The 24,979-nt window shown below is 40.0% G+C and overlaps 1 protein-coding gene across 1 annotated transcript in view; it reads right to left on the reverse strand.

Annotated features, from left to right (window-relative positions):
* LOC142204542 (uncharacterized) overlaps window positions 1-24,979 on the reverse strand; it is a 252,351-nt gene that overhangs the window by 130,331 nt on the left and 97,041 nt on the right. Inside the window, exons 53-67 of the mRNA XM_075275859.1 lie at window positions 24,816-24,842; window positions 24,684-24,725; window positions 24,500-24,580; window positions 24,371-24,409; window positions 23,899-23,937; window positions 19,125-19,196; window positions 17,897-17,929; window positions 17,127-17,210; window positions 16,781-16,810; window positions 14,985-15,020; window positions 13,410-13,544; window positions 12,705-12,806; window positions 10,648-10,890; window positions 7,931-8,047; window positions 3,684-3,725 (exon numbers count right to left, since the gene is read on the reverse strand). Coding sequence (XP_075131960.1) covers window positions 3,684-3,725; window positions 7,931-8,047; window positions 10,648-10,890; window positions 12,705-12,806; window positions 13,410-13,544; window positions 14,985-15,020; window positions 16,781-16,810; window positions 17,127-17,210; window positions 17,897-17,929; window positions 19,125-19,196; window positions 23,899-23,937; window positions 24,371-24,409; window positions 24,500-24,580; window positions 24,684-24,725; window positions 24,816-24,842 — 1,122 coding nt within the window. The remainder of the gene's footprint in view (window positions 1-3,683; window positions 3,726-7,930; window positions 8,048-10,647; window positions 10,891-12,704; window positions 12,807-13,409; window positions 13,545-14,984; window positions 15,021-16,780; window positions 16,811-17,126; window positions 17,211-17,896; window positions 17,930-19,124; window positions 19,197-23,898; window positions 23,938-24,370; window positions 24,410-24,499; window positions 24,581-24,683; window positions 24,726-24,815; window positions 24,843-24,979) is intronic.

The following is a 24,979-nucleotide window of genomic DNA, read 5'->3' on the forward strand; positions in this document are numbered from 1 at the left end:
TCCTAGTTCACACAAAACTAGCATCAGTCTCAAGGCTTTATAGCTTGTAGAGAGGCCATGGGCTGTTCATGTTAAGGGAAATGGTTCCTTGCTGAGCTTTGGGCAGCTGAATAGATTTAAGATGGGTCCTGTGTGATTTAAAGAAAGATGTCATGTTAAAAAGCTTGAAGCATCCATGACTGGAGCAATCCGTTAATAGCTTTTGCTTGCAGCAAGTAGGATTAAAGGGGTTGTCCAGGATAGAATCAAATTCTTCCTCTAAAATAAACTCCCTCCCCCGCTAACTTCTAGTTTACTTGTATTAAAAAATAAATTGTATAATTACCTATATCCCTGAAGCGGTCATGTGACTGACCCAGGGACACTTTTTGATAAAACAGGAAAAAAACTTCACACTTCAGAATGTATATGTCTTGCAATGCCATTGTTTTATTCACATACATAACAAGGTGTAGAGCAGGGGTGCTCACACTTTTTCAGCGTGTGAGCTACTTTATTAGCTGAGCAAGGCAAAAGATCTACTAGGGCGGGGCCGGGGGCGGGCCTGTGGATAGGGCTGGGGCAGGCCTATGGACGGGACCGGGCGGGGCTTGTGGGCGGGTGGGCGTGTCTGTGGGCGGGGTGGGCATGTGGGCGGGGCCGTGCGGATCATGAGAGCAGGAGACAGCGGCGTTCTGTGGCCGCCCAGGGATCCCCGGTGTCTGTTTGTTCACAGCGCAGGCTGAGAGTTATCTCTGGACACTGGCAGGCTGGAGCTGTGGCAGCCCCATCTGCCAGTGTCCGGAGATGACTCTCAGCGTGCACTGTGAACAAGCAGACACCGGGGATCTCTGCATCCCGCGATCGACCCGTAGATCGCGATCGATGCATTGAGCACCCCTGGTGTAGAGTATCGTTTCAGCCGTATTATATGGCCTTTATCTGAAATTTACTCTACACCTTGTTACGTGTGTGAATAAAACACTGGGATTGCCAGACAAATACAGTCTGAAGTGTGTAGTCTTTTCCTTGATTATAATACTTTAGTGGGACCCTAATTTCACTACTTGATAGTGTGCTATCTACACTGCACTTTATTTTCTGATAATCCAGTGACGTTCACTGCTTCCGAAATGGAACGTCAACAGTACTTTCCCCTCCCCCCTTCCCATCACTACTTACAGGTCTTCCCGTGTCCAGGACAGCTCCTCCTCTCCTCCTTTCTTGAAGTGCCTATGCAGTCTGACAATCCATCTCTACTGCGCCTGCCTTGTAGGTACTTCTGTAGCGTGCGCAGCATCTCCAGCCTGCGCACAGTGAAGAGGAAAGGAGGAGCCATCTCACAGAGCAGAAGCTAGGTAAGTATGATGCGGTGGGGAGAGTGGGCTTAGTTATTTGAGAAAAGCTAGCAGTGGGCAGGGTAGTTTAGCGTAGCTTAGCGTAGCTTAGCTCGGGAGACAGGGAGGGGGCTGTAATGCAGCAAGAGAGGAGGGGGGAGCAGTGACAAGGAGGTAGCGTGGATGGTACACAGGAAGCTATATAGCAGGAATCTAACACCATGAAAACAAATGCAGAAGATACCACAGACACCTACAAATCACTCAAAACACTGCTAAAAGTATATGGGTGTACTTTTAACCCATTAATAGCACTATCAGACCTTTAAAAAAAAAAATTGCCTGGAAAACCTCTTTAAGGCTCTGTTAGAATTGGCATCAATTTATTGCTGGCGGATATGTTATATGCAAGAGATTTGAAGATGACTGTATTAGATAGGTTGGGCATGGGTTGGATTGTCAACATGAAAAAGGCTCTGCAAAGTAGATAAAGGTTGTTTGATTTATAATATCCATTTTTAATAAACTAGTAGAACACTTTTTGTTGGGGGGGAAGGGGGGGGGAGGCTCTCATTAACAACCAGCATCAATTAGCCAGGGAAGAGAACAACTACAGTGAATCTCTTTCTATAGGACCCTGCTCATCTCTGCATTGATTTCAGTGGTACTACAGTATGTGATGCTTCATTCCCCTGCTGGTGCTGCAGGTGAACTGAACCCTTTACTACTATGAATATGGAGATTTTCTCATCTTTCAGAAAAAAAGTTCCATATGATATTAATACAATAGACGATTGCAAAATATTATCACTTGTATCAGAATCAATTTCTTGTTTGTGTTCTAATTGGAAATGGAAATTGTATTATTGGTTTTCTTCAAGAGTGGACCGAGGACCATATGTGTCTTCTATTTACATTAAGGCTGAACTCTTTGAGATGAGAAAAAAAAAACACCAAAGCACTTCACCTTGTGCATCTGCAGAACATTTCCATCATGCACATGCATGTTTTCATTATGTCATAGCCAAAGCAGGTTTCTTGTTAATAAGCACAGTTAAGCTTTGAGAAGAAATAAGATAGAGCTAGTTATGCCCATGAAATATGCCGAGAAGGTTACATACTTGTAAAGCTGAGTACTGCACGCATGACAAGATGCAAATTGACAAGATGCAAATTTACAAGATGCCTATGAGCATATATACTTGCAAGTCTATACAGACAAGTCAGAATATGTAACAAAATAGAAATAATGCATGATCTGGAAGATTTGTAAATAATGCAAAATACAGCAATTATGTAACAAACTCCATTCTAATCCTCTTGTAGGATGTTGTAACCTGAAAACACCTGAACACTTCATTGTCCTAAACATTTCATTCAGGATCTTCAGGTGTCATACCAAAAGCAGAACTATATACTCATTAGCACAAACACCTGCAAACATCAGTACGCTGTGCAGTATTGTCTAATATACAAGGACATATTTACAACAGAGGCAGCCCATGTGCTTTGGGACGCCTGCAGAGAAATAACCCACTTTATGGGATTTTCCAGACAAATTATATCGATGACCTACATAGAGAACAGAAGTATCTGCTTCCAACAGATAGAGCTGCTGTGGTAAGAGTCCTGGGTGTCAGACCCCCACCAATGTTATATTGTTGATCCATCCTAAAGATAGGCCTTTAATATAGTTTGTTTGCAAAACCCCACTAAACTGAGGCCCCGCCAACTTTTGTTGTTGCAGATTTTGCTGCAGTTTTGTGAGTCAAAGCCAGGAGTGGATTGAACAGAAGGGAGAAGTATAAGTACTTCATATAAATTTACTATTCCTTTTGCAGCCATTCTTGGTTTTGGCTCAAAAAACAGCAAAATCTGCAACAACAAAAAAACTGCATTTCTGCAACGTGGGGCCTCAGACTTAAGGTTGATCTCAACAGTTGCTGCAATGTTAGCAAACAAGGAAATGCAAAATGAGCATAGTTCATGGTCCAGGGATTGGGCACTTTATATTGCTGATGTTTAGAAATGTCAGGATGTGAAGGACCACTTGTTTTGTACTATATATGGCTAGCATTATTGTATACACTTGCATTCTTTGTGCACAGAAAGGCAGTTTAGTTCTGCTAAAGCTACTTTCACATCTGTGCTGGAGTTTCCATCCAATAGACACCCTACGGACCCCATTAGAGTCAATGTGTGTGTTACCATTATTTCAGTGTCATGTCTCTCTGTTGTTCTGATCCTCCGATGGACCAGAACAATGGAGATGCAAAGCTAATCTGAACCTACTGTAATGTTGTCTATTAGTTATAAAATTCATTCCTAATATTGAGGTTTACATTCTATAAAATATTAGGTACTGACCTCAACCTCTGGAGATTCTGTAGTTGTTAAGGTGTCTTCCTCCTGCACATAAAAACAAAGTTTATCTGAAAGTGCTCAAAACCATACATATGTTCAAGTTACCTGTCATGGAAATAGCAATGGTTAGTTTCTATATCATATGCCAAAATCTGCATAACTTTTTAGAAGGTGTCTATTGTTTCACCCCAAAACAGCACATATTTAGTTTCCAAGATAGGCAGGCAGTAAAATTCAATTACAGTCATGTAATCTGCAGATACATCACTAAATATAGATAGGTACTTATTGTCCACCAGGAGAAAAAACTCCAGGAACATACATAACTAAGAACAAAATTATCACAGTGAAAATATCCACATTTAACACAAGTCCTTTTGTGATTGTGGGTTTTTTTACTTAAAGGAAGCGCCGAATCTTCTGTAATAGTACACGGATATAGGCAAGTAGTTAGGCCAGAGCCCCATGTGGCTTGAACCCATCCACAAATTGCAGAAAATTACACACAGTGGAAATAGAGTAATTTTCAAAACCATTGCATTTTCCTTACAGGTATAACTGCAGCAGAAAGTCCATAGAGGAAAACACTGTGGACTTTCTGAGAAAAGTGCTGCAAAAAAACCACAAAACATTTCTGTTCCGGGTTTCTCCTGTAATGTTTTTTTCTGGCACCATCCGCTACGTGGGACCTTAGCCTTAAAAACTCTTTAACGTATAGCTGATATTTTACTGATATAGTTTTAACTTTAGAAAATCAGAGTGAAACAATGGGGTATTTACTAAAATACTAGCTAACTGTAGAAAGTGTAAACTTGGTAGCAGTGGCATAACTAGGAATGGCGGGGCCCCGTGGCAAACTTTTGAAATGCCCCCCAACCGACGTCGAAGACCTCGACCGACCCCCTCCTCCGCACTCTATTATGTCCTTTAGTGGCCCATGCACACAGTATTATGTCCCTTAGTGGCCCCTGCACACAGTGTTATGTCCCTTAGTGGCCCCTGCACACAGTATTATCCCCCATAGTGGCCCCTGCACACAGTATTATCCCCATAGTGGCCCCTGCACACAGTATTATCCCCCATAGTGGCCCCTGCACACAGTATTATGTCCCTTAGTGGCCCCTGCACACAGTATTATGTCCCTTAGTGGCCCCTGCACACAGTATTATGTCCCTTACTAGCCCCTGCACACAGTATCATCCCCAATAGTGTCCCCTGCACACAGTATTATAGCCCATAGTGGCCCCTGCACACAGTATTATGTACCTTACTGGCCCCTGCACACAGTATTATGTCCCTTACTGGCCCCTGCACAAAGTATTATGTCCCTTACTGGCCCCTGCACACAGTATCATCCCCAATAGTGTCCCCTGCACACAGTATTATACCCCATAGTGGACACCCATAAACAATTATTATACTCTGGGGTCTTTTCAGACCCCAGAGTATAATAATCGGAGACCCGGGGGAATAAAAACATAAAAAATTACTGTTTCTTACCTGTCCCCGGCTCCTACGCTGTCTTCTCCGCTGCCGTCCTTCTGAAATGACGTCAGACGTCACATGACCCGGGACGCAGGCAGAGTTCATGTGACGTCAGAGACGTCAGAAAGGACGTCAGGATGGAGGCCTGGCAGGATCGTGGAGAGGTAAGTAACACTGTTTGTTGCATTCCCTTACCTCTCCCGGTCCGCCGATCATTATACTCGGGGGTCTGCAAAGACATCGGTGTCACTTACCGATCCCGGCCCAGCCAGGATCGGCAAGTGAATAGGGCCTGTAACAGCCTATTTAAAAAAAAACAACAAAAAAAAAAAAACGCAGCGGTAGCGGCTGTCACCGAGCCCCCTAATGGCCCGGGCCCTGTGGCAGCTGCCTCCGCTGCCTCTACGGTAGTTACACCCCTGCTTTGTAGATTTGTAAATCATGTAGATTTTCAGACTGCCTAAGTGGCTGAGGCTGGATGAGAAATCTGGCATATCCGTAGACTGTTGAGTTAATACCACCCATTAATTGGCTTAGTCTGAGCCAGAATTTTTCAGCAAAAAGTTTGGTGTATTGTGTTGCCTATTTCCTACAAAGTCACACCCACATGTCTTTGTGGCTTGCAGATGGGACAATGTGAAATTTACTAAATTGCAGCACATTTTGGTGCATCAGAATCTAGTCAGAACTATAATAGTACATCTGCCCCAATATGCATGTCATGTGTGAATCTGCCTTAAACATCATAAAATAAAATCTGTTTCCTCTGTTAAATGTGCTGCAAGATAAAAATAAAAAAAATACAGGTCTTTCATAATATAATCTAATCAGTTATAATAAGCTTTACAAGCCTTATTATCATATATATTGAAGCAAAACAATTTAATAAAAGTAGACTTTTTATACATATTAAAAAGACAGTGTTACCATGTTGAGTACTGTAGAGCTTACATTGTCCTCGACTACCAAGCTTTCCTGTGTGTTTGCCAGACTGGTGTCCCCATTGAGATCTTGCTCTGAATACCTTTCCAATGAAGTATCATTCACACTCACTTCTGGTTCAGCAATGAATTCTGCAGATATGTTTATACTTTGGTTATTTTTCTTTTTGTCTTTCTTGCTCTGCCTTGTTACCTAAAATCAAAGAAATCATCGAATGAAATTCTTTATTACATCAAGCATTATCCTAAAACACAGCAGAGAGGAATGACCTTAAAGCAATATCATTTTTATCTCGATTACACATAAGATCATAAAGATTGAAGAACCAACGGGAGCAACAGCAAGGTCGGTAAGTAAAATAACTTTTTTTTTTGTTTTATAATAGGTCGCTACCTGCTGGAGTATCCCCCAGTAGGTAGCGGCTTATTTACCAACCTCCCGGGACCTGTTCACTGCCGCCCTGCTTCTCCTTCTACTCTAAGCCGCGGCGTGTGGTAGAGAATAGGCCCGGGCCAAGGCCGCGATCCCACTACCGCTATTATTACACTCGGGGGTCTTTTCAGACCCCCGAGTATAATAATCGGAGCCCTAGGGAAGGTGAGGGAACATAATAAACAATGTTACTTACCTCTCCGGGATTCGATGTTAATCCTAGCAGGCTTTAGGCCTATATGGTAATGTGTCAGACGTTACGTGGTCTGGGATATTACCATTTAGGCCCAAAGTCTGTGCTAGCAGTACCATATAGGCCCGAAGCCTGTGCTAGTAGTAATAGCCTGTTACTGCTAGCACAGGCTTTGGGAAAGTATGGCAACAGGCCATTACTACTACCACAGGTTTTGGGCCTGTATGGTACTGTTAGCACAGGCTTTGGGCCTAAATGGTAATATCCCAGACCACGTGACGTCTGGGACATTACCATATAGGCCCGAAGCCTGCTAGGATTAACATCGGATCCCGGAGAGGTGAGTAGCAGTGTTTATTATGTTCCCTCATCTCCTCTGGGGCTCCAATTATTATACTCAGGGGTCTGAAAAGACCCCCGAGTATAATAATAGTTAATTGGTGGGCAACTGTGGGGCATACTAGAGCTTTAAGAGTCCACTGTGGCCCCTGTAACCTCTATTATGCCCCACAGCGCCCCCCCTGCAACCTCTATTAAGCCCCACAGTCTATTGTGCAACTGTGGGGCATTATATAGGCTGCAGGGGCCGCTGTGGGATATATATATATATATATATATATATATATATATATATGGGTTGGGTGCGTGGAGAAGTGAGGAGTCAAAGATGTCTGTGTTTCAAACTTTACAGAGTCAAGTCACAGCTGGAAGAAGTGGTCGTGGTGGTTCAGAGGGAAGAGACGGGAAATATGGGAAGACGTCTCCTGTGAGTGTTACTGCACAAAATATTACTGCATTGTATTAATTGCAATGTTATCGATTGCATCCCCAACCCCCTGCTGTCTGAGGCAGACGATGAAAAGATGAACAACACCACCACCCACCCCCCCGCCCCGGACTCAATACTGGGGGGAGGGGGAGTGTCTTTTAATCATCTGCCTCAGGCAGCAGAGAGGCTAGGCTCACCACTGGGAAAACCCCATTTGATTCAAGTTACCTTAACCTATCTATCTGCAGGGCAGTGTTGTTATATTGCATGCATGTTCCCGCCATAGCTTTTCAGCCTCTTAGATTTTACCTTGATGGGTACTTTTGTTTGAGTCTCCATTATTGTGCTTTCCGAAGTAATGTCATGATTGAGATCTTCCTCTCCTACAATATCTAACATGTTCATTTCTGGAGTTCTCGTAGTTTGCACAATGCTCCTGTTTATTTCCTCATCACTTCGATCCTCCGCAGACAGTATGCTTTGCAACTTTGTGTCTGTAATAGTTTTTTCCAGACGAGTTTTTTTCTTATTCTCCTTTCTAGATTCCTAAAAATATGAGAAAATCATATAAATTGAACTATAAATGAGCATTTAGAAGTTGTGAAGGAATTTTTTGCATAAAATAAGGGAAATTGGCTTCTACCTCATGGGGTTTTTGCTTTACTCTGGTTCCACATTGTAGAATAATAGAAAGACCTGGATGGACATGTTTTTTTTATTTTCAACCTTACAAACTATGTTACTGATTGTTACTGGTTTAAAGGGGCTTTATCATTGGGAAAACTCATTTTTAACTTAGCATATAGTTGCATAGCCATTAGAAAGGCTATTCCAGACATACCTTTTGTATGTTAATCCTCTCAGTCATTTTTTGAAAGAGCCCACTTTTATTCATATGCTAATTAGCCAACAACGAGCACAGGAAGTTTCAGTGAGCACCGTCTGCTGTGTGTGAGAGCAGGGAAGGCTGCTGATGATGACTCATCTCCCTGCTCTCACACAGACAGTAGAGAGTGCTTGATGAGATTTCCAGGGTGCACGCTGGATACTAAATAGCATGTGAATAAAAATGGGCTCTTTCAAAAATGACAGAGAGGATTAACATACAAAAGGTATTCTGGAATAGCCTTTCTAATGGCTATGCAAGTATATGCTTAGTTAAAAATGAGTTTTCCAATGATAGAGCCCCTTTAATAACGCCAGGATCCTTCACAATTTCATAGAAAGTCAAATAAAATAGCAGTAGTGAGAGTAGTGACTAGTTATGTACACTAAGTGATAACCCAGATGTCCTGTCAATGGCTAATTATCAGAACAGGCAGGGATTTATTCAGTGTGCTTAGGTGTCAGTAAGCTGTGTATATGAGCGGACGCTCTAGGGCAGTTTAATTGGGATCCGAGCAGAGGGGAAAGAGGAAACTATCCTATATACCAACGATATTAGTCAGGTTATATTACTGTTGGGGTGAACTCACCAGCTTTAACTAGTACCTGCAAGGTTGGGGTTATATTTCCCTGAAGCTCAACTGCTTAACTACACTCTTGGTGTTTAAGAGTAGGGACATAGGAGGAAGGGAATACCCTTATGCTGTCCCCATTCGTGTATATGTTTTTTTGTTTTTAGCCCTAGCTACATTGTCCAATGTTTTTAGCTGACTATATTAAAGGTTATGTTTTATGCTAAATTAAGTTTATTTTATTCAAATAAGATAGCAGTATGTTTTGGGAGTGTGTGAGTGAAGCAGAGTACCTACAGGAAACTCATGAAAGCACAGGAACCACATACAAAATCTATGAAGGCACTACCATTGTTATTAAACCCACTGATACAAGGCAAATATGCTAATCTATGAGCCAGTATGCTGCTCAATAATAAGATATTAAAGGGAATCCATTCTCAGGCCAACCTTCATATTAGTGCATCTTCCATATTATATGATCCAGCTGCCATCATAAGATGTATGTTATAAACAGTATGGCTCTCATGCTAACTGTCTGAGAGGGATTCCATGACTATCACACTAACTGCTTAGCCAGGACAGAGGGATATTTATCAGGTAAATGTGGCCTTTTTTCAGTGACACGATCTTTATTGATGGTCTTTTGCAGTGAAATATTTTTGATTTTAGTGTAAGGACTCGCAAGACATAGGGAAACTTGACAAATTTGCAAGCTTGCGTACTTTGGCCAAATTATTAACTAATATTTCTTGGATATTGACTTTTTTGCATGAAGCAGCCAGACCCTGATGTGGTGTTTCAAGGATGCTGGGGTGCACATATGGTTGCATCTTCAGCATCCTCCTCCTCTGCTATTTTCACCATGTACTACATGGGCCTACCTGCATCTGGCACATCTGACATCAGGTAAATAGGGCCTTTTTCAGTTATATGTTTTTGTAATTATGTCATTTTGCAGTGAAATGTAAAGGAGAGAGGAAAGCACTGTTATGTATACAGAGTGACCTTCCTCTGGCCGGTCAGGGATTCAGAGGGGTGTCCTGTGGATGCTACTACATCCAGTAACAGTGATGCTAGGTTGGTGTTGGGTTATTTTTCTTTGGGTCCATCCTTTGGATCTGAATGGTCACTGAATGCAGGTGTGACCGTATCCTTATTATGGATTATTATGGACTTTATTATAAAAGTAAGTCTCAGTATGGAGGTCCAGCTACTGATCCCTAGAAAAGGCCAGGTAGTTAATCTTGATTCCTGTTATTGAGCTTATGTCCACTATTGGAATTAATTAAAATAAATGTGCCAAGTTATAAAAGACTAACATCAGGGAAAATAAATTTTGTGTGACAGTGATCGCCTTATTTCTATATACCTGTATTTACTTCTATATAGTTCTATGTAGAGTAACAAAGGGAAAAATATATCATGCCCATACACCAGTTTCCTAGCACACAAACCATGAAAATGTCACAATGTTTTGTACAAGTTGGGTTTTAAATGGTATAAAAGATGCCTGGAATGTACACCAGCTATGAGCATAGCGTAGATTTCAGCGCAAGTATATGGCCCTGCCAGGCGATAAGTCTAGTTTATGATAAGGTGTGCATTATCTAGTTAAGTTCCCACTCATTATATACTAAGACAGTAAAACTGTGCTATACAATAACAAAAAAATCCTGAAAAGTTTACCTTGTCCTGCTTCCTACTTGGACGCTCCAATTGTGCAGCAGTTTGAGTGACAATGAAGAGCCTATCTTCAGCTGCAGTAGTAGTTTTTTCAGTAGGTAATGGATTGCTTTCTTGTATATTTAACTGAAGACTTTGTCCCTCTGCATTTTCCTCTTGTTCCTCTATAACCACATTTGTAATAACACCAGCAGGTTCAGAATCAGTTTTTTTCTTCTTTTTTGGCTTTTTGCCGTCATGTGTGTCCTAAATATAAAGCAATTATAATAAAACTAATATAAAATTTGCAGAAGCACAAAGAGAATGTTTCAAATAATACAGGACATGAACACATACATTTTTGTGACTATGTTCACATACCAGGCTAAATTTATTTTATGTATAGTTTTACTGGGAAATATTAATGATCCTGCAAAACATCTGTTCATTTATGAATACATATGTGATGCTACATGTACAGTTTGTATAATAACAGAATTGTATGTATTTTGTAGTTACAGTAATAACTAAAATAACAGACTGTCCTGATAAAAAAAAGTTTCCATACTCTTGAATATTTGGTCTGATAATAAACGCTCAAGCAGCACATGCAAGTTGAAATGGCCAATAGTCAATGATAGTCTTAGTAACGGTTTTAGAAATACAGATTGCGCTGTTTTTATTGGCATAGTAGGGTACCGAGCCAAATAATGGTAAGAGAATTTGAGAGCTAAAGTAGTTCAAATTTATATATTAGCAAAGAAAGATGAAAAATATATACAAATATCAATGTCATTTATGTTCAAACCTCAATATATGCGATAAGGGGCAAGGAAAAACTGACAAGCAACTTCTACTAAAATGAGACTTTTTTTTAAATGAATGGACTGCCTCTTTCTCCAGCACAGTAATGAAATAGGTGATCAAAAAAGTTTTATATGATAGAGTTGCAGTAAGAGTTTATCTAAAACATAAACCTAAGTCAACCCTTTAGTGGTTGCAGCAGAAGACAGTGAAGGTTCTGGAGTGGCCTGTCTCCTGACTTGACAGCAAAACTTCATTGTTTGAAAAGGCAATACATGACACAGGTAAGCTTAAGGGACAGTTCACATGGAGTTATTTGGACCAGATTTTGACGTGGAATCCACATCAGAAACCGCCTCCAAAAAACGCCTCCAATTGACTTCAATGGGAGCTGTTCACTTCTTTTTTCCGCTAGAGTTTTTTTCCCGCTCGTGGAAATAGAAAGCGAGCTGCCCTATCTTGACGCAGATTTCATGTCTGAATCTGCCGCAGCGGCGTGAGACTCTCTCCCGACTAGGCCTAAGCATCTAAAATGTTAAGTATCCATGATCGAGGTCGACTCTAGCCACTGAAGCTGTATGTCTGCTGTACAAAACTGGCAGAAGTACCAGATTTTAGTTTTCTTTACTTAAACATCTTATACACTTCCTATGTCGCCCAAAAAGAGCAGCTATTAAAGTAGAAAGGTCCTTTACTGTTTACTGCTCCATAAGCCTTTGATTATAAATAGTCACAATGATGGGGGGGGGGGGGAATTGGTGGATTTCCTAAGAACTATTAGGGAGCATTCACACGGCGTAACGTCCCGCGAGATTTGGCACGTGTACGCCGCGTGACCCTTTGCGTGCCGTACACGCTCCCATTCATTTCAATGGGAGCGGGGAGCGTATGCGCCGCGCTAGTTTGCGGCCGTGCATTTATTCACGGCCGCAAACTAGCGCGGCGCATATGCTCCCCGCTCCCATTGAAATGAATGGGAGCGTGTACGGCACGCAAAGGGTCACGCGGCGTACACGTGCCAAATCTCGCGGGACGTTACGCCGTGTGAATGCTCCCTTATTTTCTGCTCTTCCCAACAATTACCCTTTCTTATTCTAAATTCTTTTTAGTATGAATTTGTTCAATATTAGCCATGGGTTTATGGTTAAAACTATTAAAATTGAGTAAAAAATTAAGGCAAGGTCTACCACTATATTATTTTATCACTGTCACCAGAAGTTGTACAGCAGTTATAACGATCCCTAGTCAGAAAAGGTATTTGGTTCCTCAAGCATTACCTGTGTTTGCATTGCAACCCCCTCAAATGTATTTTCCAGAATTGTACTCAAATTTAAATCCTCTTCTTCTGTTTCATTGGATATTTCATGTATTGAGGGACCCTGCAATGTAGTATGAATTATATAATAAAGTCAGAATACGTAAAATAGTTATAGATTGTGCTGTGAGGAAATACTGGATTATGCTCATATTACACTTTACAGATTAGATTCTTTGTTCTCAATAACAATAATTTTTGGTTTCACATTGGGAGCCTTCACATGGAGTAACGGCGGGCTCAATGTGTGCTTATTTTTACTGGCGTAGAAATGCGAGGGTAGCGTTTACGTCGCGTTTATGCGGTGTTTTTTTACTATGAGCGTATACGCAAGCAAAAAAAGCGGCCGAAAACACCGTGTATACGCTCATAGTAAGTAAATGCAACGTAAACGCTACCCTCGCATTTCTACGCCAGTAAAAATAAGCACACATTGAGCCCGGCGTTACTCCGTGTGAAGGCTCCCTTAGTGCTACAGGTTTTATACATCATGGTTATGTTTCTATTCCTGTTATACATGGTACTTCCATATTCACTGTTATTTATCATACTGTCATACATTGTATATTTTCAAACATTGGTGTACCATATTTTTTGTAGTCACCTTTCATGTCTTACTTTATTGCTATTTTTGTCTAATACTATGTTTTAGATTTATACAACTTACAATATTGTCTACTTTATGTTTTAGAGTCTGCTTCTTCTTTGCAGTCCGATCCTTCTTAGAGTTTGAGAAGTGCTGAAAAAAATCTTCAACTCCATTTTGTACAAGATGATCAGTTAATTCCTTTAGGAGACTTAACTAGAACAGAATAATACACTGATTTAATGTGGAATTCACAACCATATGCAGATATGTTCAAACCTTAAAAAAATAAGCTTAACTCACAGAAGACTTATTATTTCTGAGATAAAGTCGGAAAGCAGGAACATAGCAAAAATACATTAAATGTAAATAAAGGATATAACAAAGGAGCTTTCTTTGAAACAATGTTGGCCTATGGATCATGTATGGCCAATTTAATTGACAGTAATGTCCACATGGACTGCAATGAAAAAGTCTTGATTCAGCCATCAACTTGTTTCTACTTAAAGATATAATTACATGGTGCAGTCAAGGCATGGATGAAATGTGGCTGTGATGTAGTCATAGTGCGGACGAAAACTGGATGTCATGCCCGCTGCCACAATATTCTGTAATACAAACTAATTGTTTATTGTATGTTCCAAGTTAAAGGATTAAAGGTGTAGCCACATCCAATAAGTTAAAAAAAAAACTGTTATAACTATATCTATATCTCATTACTGGCCATGTGGTTTTACGGTTACACTTATCGCTGGGGGGTTAGGAACATCCCCCTGAAAGTACCCTTCTACCACAAGGACGCTGAGCCGTGAGGCTGGCCCCTCTGACAATGCTGTGACTTTGGTAGCTGAAACTAACAGTACCAATATCTCTGCACACTGTCAAGCCTGAAAGGGCACTGAATTCAACGCACAGTCAGTTTTGTAACAGCAGCAGCCACAAGTTCTGGGACAATATTTGTTTTTGTGTTTCAATTTTTTCCTGCCTATCTTCCAAAATCCATAATTTTTAATTTTTACATTGTATGAGGGATTATTTTTGTGAGACATATTGTACTTTGTAATGTCACTGTTTAATTTTATGCACAACAAATATGGGAAAGCTGCAAAAAAAAAAAAACCCACTCATAATGAGGAACTGGAATTGAAAAAACCTAATTGTGCCATATTCCTGCAGGTTTTATTTTTACAGCGTTCACTGTGTGGTGAAAATTACATGTTACCAATGACAATCAGTATGATCGATACGATAAAAAAAATTTTTACCTTTTAAACCTTAAAAATGTTATAAAATATAAAAAGTATGGTGTTGCCATATTGTGACCCTGAAACTTTTTACATTTCAATTGTTTTCCCACTAGAGTATTAACTGTACAAAATAAATACTCTATATTTCTTTTTTCATCTTTCCATCTTTCATATTTCCAGCATTTAGTTGTTTCACATTCCTATTTTTCCTCTATTTGATTTATGAAATAACCTATCATACATTGTACTTATTTTTTTCAGTATGTGGATGGGATTAACCAGAATCCCATCCACTTTGCAGGTACTGTAAAATATAATATTTTTGCACATGGCTAAGACAGAGTGGCAGAGAGTTAAGATGCCCACAGAAAGCAATTTTCTTAAGAAAACATGTGATCAGTCTACTTACCTTGATACCATATGATTCTAACAACATTTCCAAATCCTAAAATAAAAAAAATAAAAATTTCCTAGATATAATTTAAAAAACATTCAAAAATAAAAACATAATAAGGCCCTATCTGTCACTGAAAAAAGACGCAGAAATTACTTGAATAACCCAAATGATAAAAATATTACAGCCCTCAAAACTGCATATACATAATACCTAAAAATGTGTCTGGTCCTGGACCAGAGATAGATAAGATAAGATAATCCTTTAATAGTCCCACAGTGGGGAAATTTCAGTATGTTACAGCAGCATAGTAATATAGTAAGATACAGGATAATACACAGTAATATATTACAGACGTAGACACACATAAGCTGAGAAGAGAAGATATACTAGGAGTCCATAGCAGCTAAGGAACAGAAGAAGAAAGAAGGAAGACTTCATAATCCAGTACTGAAGTGGTTAAAGGAGCTCTATCATTGGGAAAAGTCATTTTTAACTAAGCACATACTTGCATAGCCTTTAGAAAGGCTATTCCACATGTACCTTTTGTATGTTAATTGCCTCAGTCTTTTTTGAATTAACCCGCTTTTATGCATATGCTAATTAGCCTCCAGGGAGCACTGGAAGTCTCAGCAAGCACTCCTCTTTCTGCTGTGTGCTGTGTATGAGAGCAGAGAGATAAGTCAGCAGCAGCAGCAGCAGCCTGTGCTGTACACACAGGAAAGAGATTGCTTGCTGAGACACAGCACGGAGAAGGCTAATTAGCATATGAATAAAAATGGGTTCATTCAAAACCTACTGAGGTGATTAACATACTAAAGGTATGTGAGGAATAGCCTTTGTAAAGGCTATGCAAGTATGTGTTTAGTTAAAAATGACTTTTCCCCCCTTTAAAGGATCTTTCTTGTTTACAAAGGATGCCAAACAGTTGTTTTTACCTAATGGTTTTAAAAGTGCTATGATTTCATGATACCACTTCCTACCAGTGTTTTGGCAAAGTATCATTGTTTCCTGTCAAAACCAATACAGTCAATTTTTTAATTTTAATTTTTTTTAAATGTAGATTGTGAGTCCCACATAGAGCTCACGATGTACATTTTTCCCTATCAGTATGTCTTGTTTGGAATATGGGATGGAAACCATGCAAGCACGGGGAGAACATACAAACTCATTGCAGATGGTTTCTTGCCCTTGGCGGGATTTGAACACCAGGACTCCAGTGCTGCAAGGCTGTAGTGCTATCCACTGAGCCACCATGTGGCCCCTTAATTTTCAAACCAGCTTGACTTGGTTTATTGCTGTGAGTGTGTCAATTTTCCATTTAGGGTCTTATGTATGTCACAGATTCTGCACTTCTTTTTTTTAAACTCGTTTTATTGAAAAAGATGTAACAATGAAACAATACACTCAGGAGTACACATAATCAAAACATACAATATAAAATACAATGAAAAGGAAAAAAGTCTAAACAAACAAAGATCCACCACACCGCCATCCCGACCCAGGCTAAACCCACCCCGCCTACAAAAGACGGAACAGAGAGTAAAGCAGTCCAGACAAGGGGGAGTACAGCATCATCCGGTGGGTAACCATCTTACTATGTGAAGGCGCCTAGTGCTGAGCGCATCGAGGAGGCAGAGTGTTGGGTATTAGGAGAATCACACCATGCTCCCCACACCTTGGTGAATTTTTGGGGGCAGCCCCTACCTTTATATATAATCTGGTTAAATGGAAGAATAGAATTGACCAGCCTCCGACAGATTCTGCACTTCTAATTAAATAGTTGATATAATTAAGGTTTATCCTCTTACCTTCATATCTACATTTTTTCCAGGAAGACCCTTAAAACAAACAAAAAAGTATAAATTATTTTTATGTTTAAAGTTAACTTTTGCACATTTATACATTTCTGATGTCTATGCAATGAGGACAGAACCTTGTCTCTTTAAATGAAAGCAGCCTGCATGGACTTAGTTCTACAATAGCTTGGTGGGCAAAGCAACAGAAATGAATATAAGAATGCTGAAATGCTGGAACTGTTTAGAACAAACAGCACTAATCATCATTATAACATTCTGTATAGACTATTATTACATTACATCTTGCTATAGCAGCTTGAAACATTACATAAAATGTATATATAAAAAAATTAATTACCTGTGGTCCTGGTGGCCCAGGGGGGCCCAATGGCCCTGTATCACCACGATCACCCTTTAACCCTGTAGTACTAGATATTCCACTCTGGAATTAAGTGGAGTTAGTATTATTGCTTTGGCAAATACAAATATACAAAATAATCCGCTTTAGTTTAACTATTCAATAACCACCACAAGCTTTGAAATGAATGAATGTTATTAACAGGTATTTGCGTACATATATATTACTAAAAATAATAAAAGTAAATGAAAACTTGCAAAATACACTACAGGTGATATATGTACATTTCACAAGTAAAACTATATTCACACTAGTGTAAAGCTTGACTTTTTAAATACTCATAGACTTTCAGATTGGAATTGAAAGCCTGACTGGTTTTTATGGCAGATATGATCTATCTTTTAGGATTCATCTCCCTATTGACTTCAAAGGTAAACATAGGGAATGCCTAAACATTACTAAACATTATTCAGTATTGTTCTATAAAAACAATGGAATGGAACAATATAGAGAAACACCATATAGTATGCATACACTACAAAGGTAACTTTATCAAATGTGTATTTACTGCTATTTTCTTACAATAAACATACTACAGTATATTTACTTAGCCTGGGCTTATTTCATCACCAGAACGCAACACTATTCTGCCTAATAAACATGATCCATTACAAAACAGATATACCATGAATTGTAGAAAATCAGAATCCATTGTCAGTGTGTATATACAGTCATGTTTTGTAGTGAATTAGTTTCCATGAAATACTTACATCTCCTGGCTCTCCTTTCTCTCCAGGTTCTCCCTGCAAATGACACAATCTATGTGTAAATAATTTACTAATATGTACATGACATACACAAACAGAACCACCATGACTGCTTTGAGAGCAGGCTGCCACTCCAAACTAAGTAATCGGGGAAGTAGGGTCTTGATAAGAGAGATAACCAAGAACCCAATGGTCAGTTGGGCTAAGTTCCAAAGATCCTCCGCACAGAAGAGGAAAAGTACAAAAAGGACTCTTGGCAGGAGCAAAACTACTGCCATAGCAGCTGCAGAAGATGCTATGAAGCTGGGACCTTAGGAGGCCTCCGCTATGTTACAGGCCTTCATACAGGTCTTTACTGTAACAGGGGCTCTTACTATAAAAGGGCCTACAACAGGTGCTCTTACTGTAAGGGGTCTGTAATGGAGGTAGTATATTGTACTGTATATTGTATAGGGGCCAATAAAAACTATTGTATTTGGTCCAATAAAGGGGCAAGATACTGTGTGTGGGGTAAGGAAATGGGGCATTAGAAGAGAAGGAATTTTAGAACATAATGCAAAGTTCATTGTAAACAAACTTAAATATAATCAGTATCCCATACAGTCAACACCACAGCAGAAAAAAAAATCCACATGGCTGAATCACAGTTTTTTGACCATTTCTCCTCCCCTAAACGCTAATTTCCCAAAATGCTATAAATAAAAAATACAACTTGCCCCATGGAAAAGATACACAGCTGAATACACAGAAATCAAAAAATCGTTACATATGTCAGAATATTGTGACTCAATTTAGTTGGCACACCACCCTCTCCCTTGCAATTGACCAATGGGATTGCTTCCTTTCCCAGAATTATCTAATGTTATTTTATGGTATTTGAAGACATCGGATATCAATAATACGAAATGATAATGTCCAATGTATTAGGTTAGTAAGGACCTCCCGTGTTTCCTTTGTTTTTCTCCTACCTAACCCTTTCCTTTGCAGGTTTTCTCCTACCCTTATGGACCGCAAAACACTTCAACTTGCTGATTGATGGACTTTAAATGTTTTCTTCGATACTAAATTATTAATTCCTAATGACAATATTGTCTCTATCAATGCGGTCTCTTTTTCTATTTGTGACCTCTGTTATCCTTTGTTTTGTTTGTTATTATGTATAAATGCAATAAAACCTATTGAAAAGAATATTGTGACTCAACAAATTTTTATATTTTACAAAGTATACAACCTTTTGTCCTTGTGTTCCAGGGATTCCATCTTTGCCATCCATGGCATTTTTTCCAGGTGAACCTGTATTTCCCTATTGCAACAACAAGTTAGGTATAAACTCTAATGGAAAAGACTTGACAGATACAGAGTAGTACACAGCATAAATGAGTACATCTCTCAAGTATAAAAGAAATATTCTTATCACCATTAAAATCCAGGGAAAGATGACCAAATTGTGATTTATTACAAATATATCAAAAAACATAGATTTGTGTAATAATGAAATTCAGCAACTTTAATGTAAACTACAGTAGCAAACATTGCAGTAGTATATTGGTACAAATGAGTGATTCAATCCACTGTACAAATAAGTAAAATACCAATACTTAGTAAGTCCTTTATGTTTAAGAATGCCACTGATCCTTCTTAGCATGGAGAACACAATATACACCATACTGTTATTTCTGCTCTGTTCAACTCCTATAGGATTGGCTTTGCAAGAATATTTGGAGTCACTGTCATTTTCAAAAAGTGCTTAAAGGGATCCTATCTATCTTATCTATCCTATCTATCTTAAAGGGATCCTTAAAGGGATCTTATCTATTTTTCTCCCTAACATGTAGGAATAGTCTTAAGAAAGGCTATTCTTCTCTTACCTTTAGATGTCTTCTCTGCGCCTCCGTTCGGTAGAAATCCGGGTTTTCTTTGGTATGCAAATGAATTCTCTTGCAGCACTGGGGGTGGGCCCCAGCCCTCAAACAGCACTAGGGGCATCCCCATTGCTGCAAGAGAACTATCCAGCAACGCCTCCATCTTCTTCTGGAACGCCCTCTCCTTGTGTCTTCTTCCATCCTGAGTTTTAATCTTCTAGACGTGGGGCCTAGCTGACTGCGCATGCTCGGGCCACAAGAAAATGGCCGCTTACACCAGCTTACTGAGTAAGGGGCCATTTTCTTGCGGTCCAGGCATGCGCATTTGGCTCTACCCGAGGCCTAGAAGATTGAAACCCAGGACGGAAAAAGACACAGGGAGAGGGCTTTCCAGAAGAAGATGGAGGCATCGCTGGAGAGTTCTCTTGCAGCATTGAGGACACCCTCAGTGCTGTTTGACTGCTGGGGAGATAACTCATTTGCAAGCCGAAGAAAACACGGATTTCTAGCAAACGGTGGCGTGGAGAAGACATCTAAAGGTAGAAGACATCTACGTGTTAGGGAGAAAAAAAGGGGATCCAATGATAGGATCCCTTTAAGGGCCCAGGATGTGTAAAGAAGGCGGAATCTTATTACTCAAGATTCTGAAGTACATCCAGGAATTGCTAATACCTTTGCTAAAGCTTAGGTTCCTCATTTAGTGGTTACAGGAGATATAGAATACATGTACATACAGTATATCCACATATAAGAACTTTACTACTGCCATATATTAATGGGGGATAGGCTTGCACTTCTCACTGTACTCTTTCAAATTTTCATGTCATTAATTTAACATGCCATGAGATCCGAAAAGGACTGACTTTAATCTTGTAATACCAGGCTTGACCTTTAGCAATATGTGCTTGAGCTTCAGCAATTGCTTTCTGTCAGGACCATAACCATGTGTATGAGAGGATACTCCTTATATCATTTATATATCATTATCTATCTATCTACATTATCTATTATCTATCTATCTACTACATTAATTTTTGCGTGGACAGCACGGTACCAACTAGAAAGGTGAGGTGTTTCTCCAATAACAAACCATGGATCAACTCTGAGATTACAACTCTTCTTAAGGAGAAAAAGCGAATTTTTAGGTCTGGGGACAAAAATGGCCTGGGGGCGGTGCAGAAACAACTAAGACAACTGATCAGAGAAGGGAAAGCCAACTACAGGCGGAAGATGGAACTACAGATGGGGGAGGGTAGAGTCTCAAAGGTCTGGGACAGTCTGAAGGTGATATCCGGACATAAACAAATGGCAGCTCATCAGATAGAAGGTGACAGGAAGTGGCTTAATGAGCGTAATCTATTCTTCAATAGATTCGACTCCAAACCAACTCCCCCCTCACAAGCAACCCCCCTCCCCTCACACACCAAGACCCAACCCCCACCGACTGGCAGTAAATTGCAATCCGAATGTCTGATCCTCAAAGAGTCTCTGGTGTGTCGGGAAATCAAGACAATTAAGGCAGACAAGGCCGAGGGCCCAATGGGATAAGCGCAAGAGTTCTTAAAATGTGCAGTGACCAGCTGTGTGGTATTATTACGCACATGTACAATATGAGTCTAAAACTGGGAGTGGTACCTCAACTGTGGAAAACATCTTGTGTGGTACCAGTCCCAAAGAAACCCAACCCGATGGACTACAATGACTACCGACCTGTAGCACTGACATCCCACCTGATGAAGGTCCTAGAGAGACTGGTCCTGACACATCTACGCCCCCTAGTGAGCTCCGCTCTGGACCCCCTCCAGTTTGCCTACCGGCCGGGCATTGGGGTAGATGACGCCATCATCCACCTTCTTCATAGAGCTCTCTCTCACCTGGAGAAACCCGGGAACACTGTGAGAATAATGTTCTTTGATTTCTGCAGTGCGTTCAACACCATTCAGCCAGAGCTACTGAGGGAGAAGCTGAACCTTGGTGGAGTGGACCATCACCTGTCCAACTGGATCCTAGACTACCTGACAAACCGCCCTCAGTATGTGAGAGCCCGGGACTGTGTGTCTGACACTGTGATCTGTAGTACGGGGGCACCACAAGGTACAGTTCTTGCCCCATTTCTCTTCACACTGTACACTGCTGACTTTAGGCACAACTCCTCCAGCTGTTACTTACAGAAGTACTCTGATGACTCTGCTATAGTCGGCCTTATCACTGATGGCGACGATAGGGAATACAGAGACTTAAACCGGGATTTTGTTGAATGGTGCCAGCGGAACCAGCTCAGGATTAATGCTGGGAAAACCAAGGAGATGGTGGTGGACTTTGGGAAACGGAGGAGTGCTCCGACCCCGGTGGAGATCCAAGGAACATGTATTGAGAAAGTCAGGACCTATAAGTATCTGGGTGTGCTCCTCAATAATAAACTAGACTGGGCTGATCACCTGGAGGCGCTACACAGAAAGGGCCACAGCAGACTCTACCTGCTCAGGAGGCTGAGGGCCTTCGGAGTCCAGGGGACACTTCTTAGGGCCTTCTTCAACTCTGTGGTTGCCTCAGCCATCTTTTTCGGTGTAGCCTGCTGGGGGAGCAGTATATCAACCAGGGACAGAAATAGACTGGACAGGCTGATCAGGAGGGCCAGCTCTGTCCTGGGGAGCCCCTTGGACCCAGTACAGGTGGTGGGTGACAGAAGGATACTGTCCGTGGTGACCTCCATGCGGGAGAACAAATCCCACCCCATGTATGAGACCTTGATGGCACTTGGCAGCACTGTAAGTGACCGTCTGCTTCACCCCAAGTGTGAGAAGGAGCGCTATCGCAAGTCCTTCCTTCCAACCACGACCAGGCTGTATAATCTACATCAGACCAAGCGAAGATCACTCCGCACAGAGAACTAATGATTATGAATGTCCTCCTTATTTCTTCTCTGTTCCTAAGCTGCTATGGACTCCTAGTATATCTTTCTCAGCATATATGTGTCTACTACTTCTGTAATATTTACTGTGTATTATCATGTATCTGTATTACTATGCAGCTGAAACATACTGAAATTTCCCCACTGTGGGACTATTAAAGGATTATCTTATCTTATCTATCTATATTATATCACTATCTATATATCATTTTCCTTTTGTAGTGACAAGGAATGTGGTCTATATATGTGATTGTGTCGTTTCCTCTATGTACTGTACATTCTCTAAGTTGGTGGAAGGGCTGAAGGGGAAGGGTTAGTGGGCAAAGCTATAAAGCCCCAGTGGTAGTTGGTGTGGAGACATCTTGAGTGGTAGGAGCTTTTGTTTAGCAGACTATACATTTTCATCTTCCTGTAGTGTAGGGATACTGGAAACTTTGAGTTTCTGACAGCAAGTGGAAGGAGACCAGGAATGTTGTGCTCAAGTTATATATATATATATGTATACATACAAGTGGGACTCCTGCAAGTTAAGTTCCCTGGCTTCAGATGTATATCCTACTGCAGTTCAAGTGCCTGAAAGCATCAAATTAAACAAGAGTAGAAGCCATTTCTGTGTCCATACCTGGCCTTAATTACAAGTATTTCACTTGTACAGGTAGTTACTACAGTTTGGTTTCTCACAGGTTTTGCCAGCTCTTAGGCCCTTGCTTGGCCATTCTTCGGCAATTTACTCAACAAAACTCACTTATCACTTTCTAAATGTTTATGATGATAAGGAAAATATTTCATCAAGTTATGTTTTGTAATCTTCAGTAAACAGATTTTATTATTTTTATAAGAAATTATATTTTCTTGCTTAGTACTAAAGGGATTTTCCAGGCCTGGAAAACTGAATGTACCTAATGGGGTGTATTAAAATAACAAGAGTTTTGTAACCCTCAAAGATCCCCTGCTGCTACAGTCTAAAGCCTGTCTGGGTCCATGTTCGGAGAACAGGTGGAAAAGTAAGAGTGTAGATATTTAGAACCTTACATTTAACTGAAAGACCTCTTTAACATGTATTGGTAACTGATAAAGCTCAGTTGCTGGAACATTACATCATAATTGTCTTGTTTCTAAAAAGAAATTTCTGAATTGATCAGATTTCTAGAGGCTTACTCATATATGCTGTGTATATAAAATATAACATGAGTTAAACAATATTACTGAATATACTGAATCATTATTATTACCTTTTCTCCTTTCTCTCCTTTTTCTGGACTGGATTCTAACTGTAAACACAAACCAGTATAGAATACATTTTGTTTTAGCAAGTTGAATGTAATACATCTATATGTGTTTGACTAGTATATGGAGTTGAATGTATTTCTTGTTATTACACCTGCTTCTAAAATTCTACAAACTGTGCACAGAGATGGCATACTGGCGTAGAAACACTTGTTTGTCAGCTCATTGTAGTCCATGCAGAAAAATTATTTGCCAGCACCTTATCTCTCCAGGTAAACATAGCTGCCTATCATTTTACTTTTGTGTTATCTCCCCATTTGTATATCAGTTTCAGCTATAATTGGTGATACATAAAGATGATTATTATCATTACTTGGTTGTTTTTAGGAGGTGATTAGATAGCATATGTTTTTTTTAATACAATTGGTTTATGATCTAATGAAAGTTATAATGAGGGAACACTTTAGTGCAACTTACCATAGTATTGCCTGGAGGTCCTTGGCGTCCTTCTGGACCCTTAAATATGAAACAATCAGTTGCTTATATTATTTATCTAGAATATTTTGCAGTACATTGGAATGAGGATCATAGTCATGAGATGCTTACTCTGGGGCCTGGAGGTCCAGAATCTCCTTTTTCTCCTTTCAAGCCTGAATTCCCAGGAGAACCTGATGCTCCTCGGTCACCCTAAAAAATAGAAAGATTCCATTTCAAGTTATAGTCTAAGCAGTTAAATTGTTAATGACAAAAGCATTAATAACTACATAATGTGACCATTTAGAAACCTTGCCTTCTCTCCTTTAACAGGTAAACTTTTATCCACTGTGGTAACCTGGAAAATGAACATATTGGTGTAATGTCACAATAATAACCATTAACACAGTTTGTTTCTTGTAAATACACCATACGTATTAATACTTACTGCACTCCCAGGAGGACCGGGCTGCCCCTGTGAAGAATAAATCATATCTTAATACTTCAAAGATCAACGTACTCTGATACTCCAAGCTACAATCTTAAACATACTGTATACACAGCAGGAAAATATATTTTTCAGGGAAAGGAACATCTATGTTACTATCATTT

The sequence above is a fragment of the Leptodactylus fuscus genome, chromosome 5 (genome assembly GCF_031893055.1).
Source record: "Leptodactylus fuscus isolate aLepFus1 chromosome 5, aLepFus1.hap2, whole genome shotgun sequence".
Taxonomy (NCBI): Eukaryota; Metazoa; Chordata; class Amphibia; order Anura; family Leptodactylidae; genus Leptodactylus; species Leptodactylus fuscus.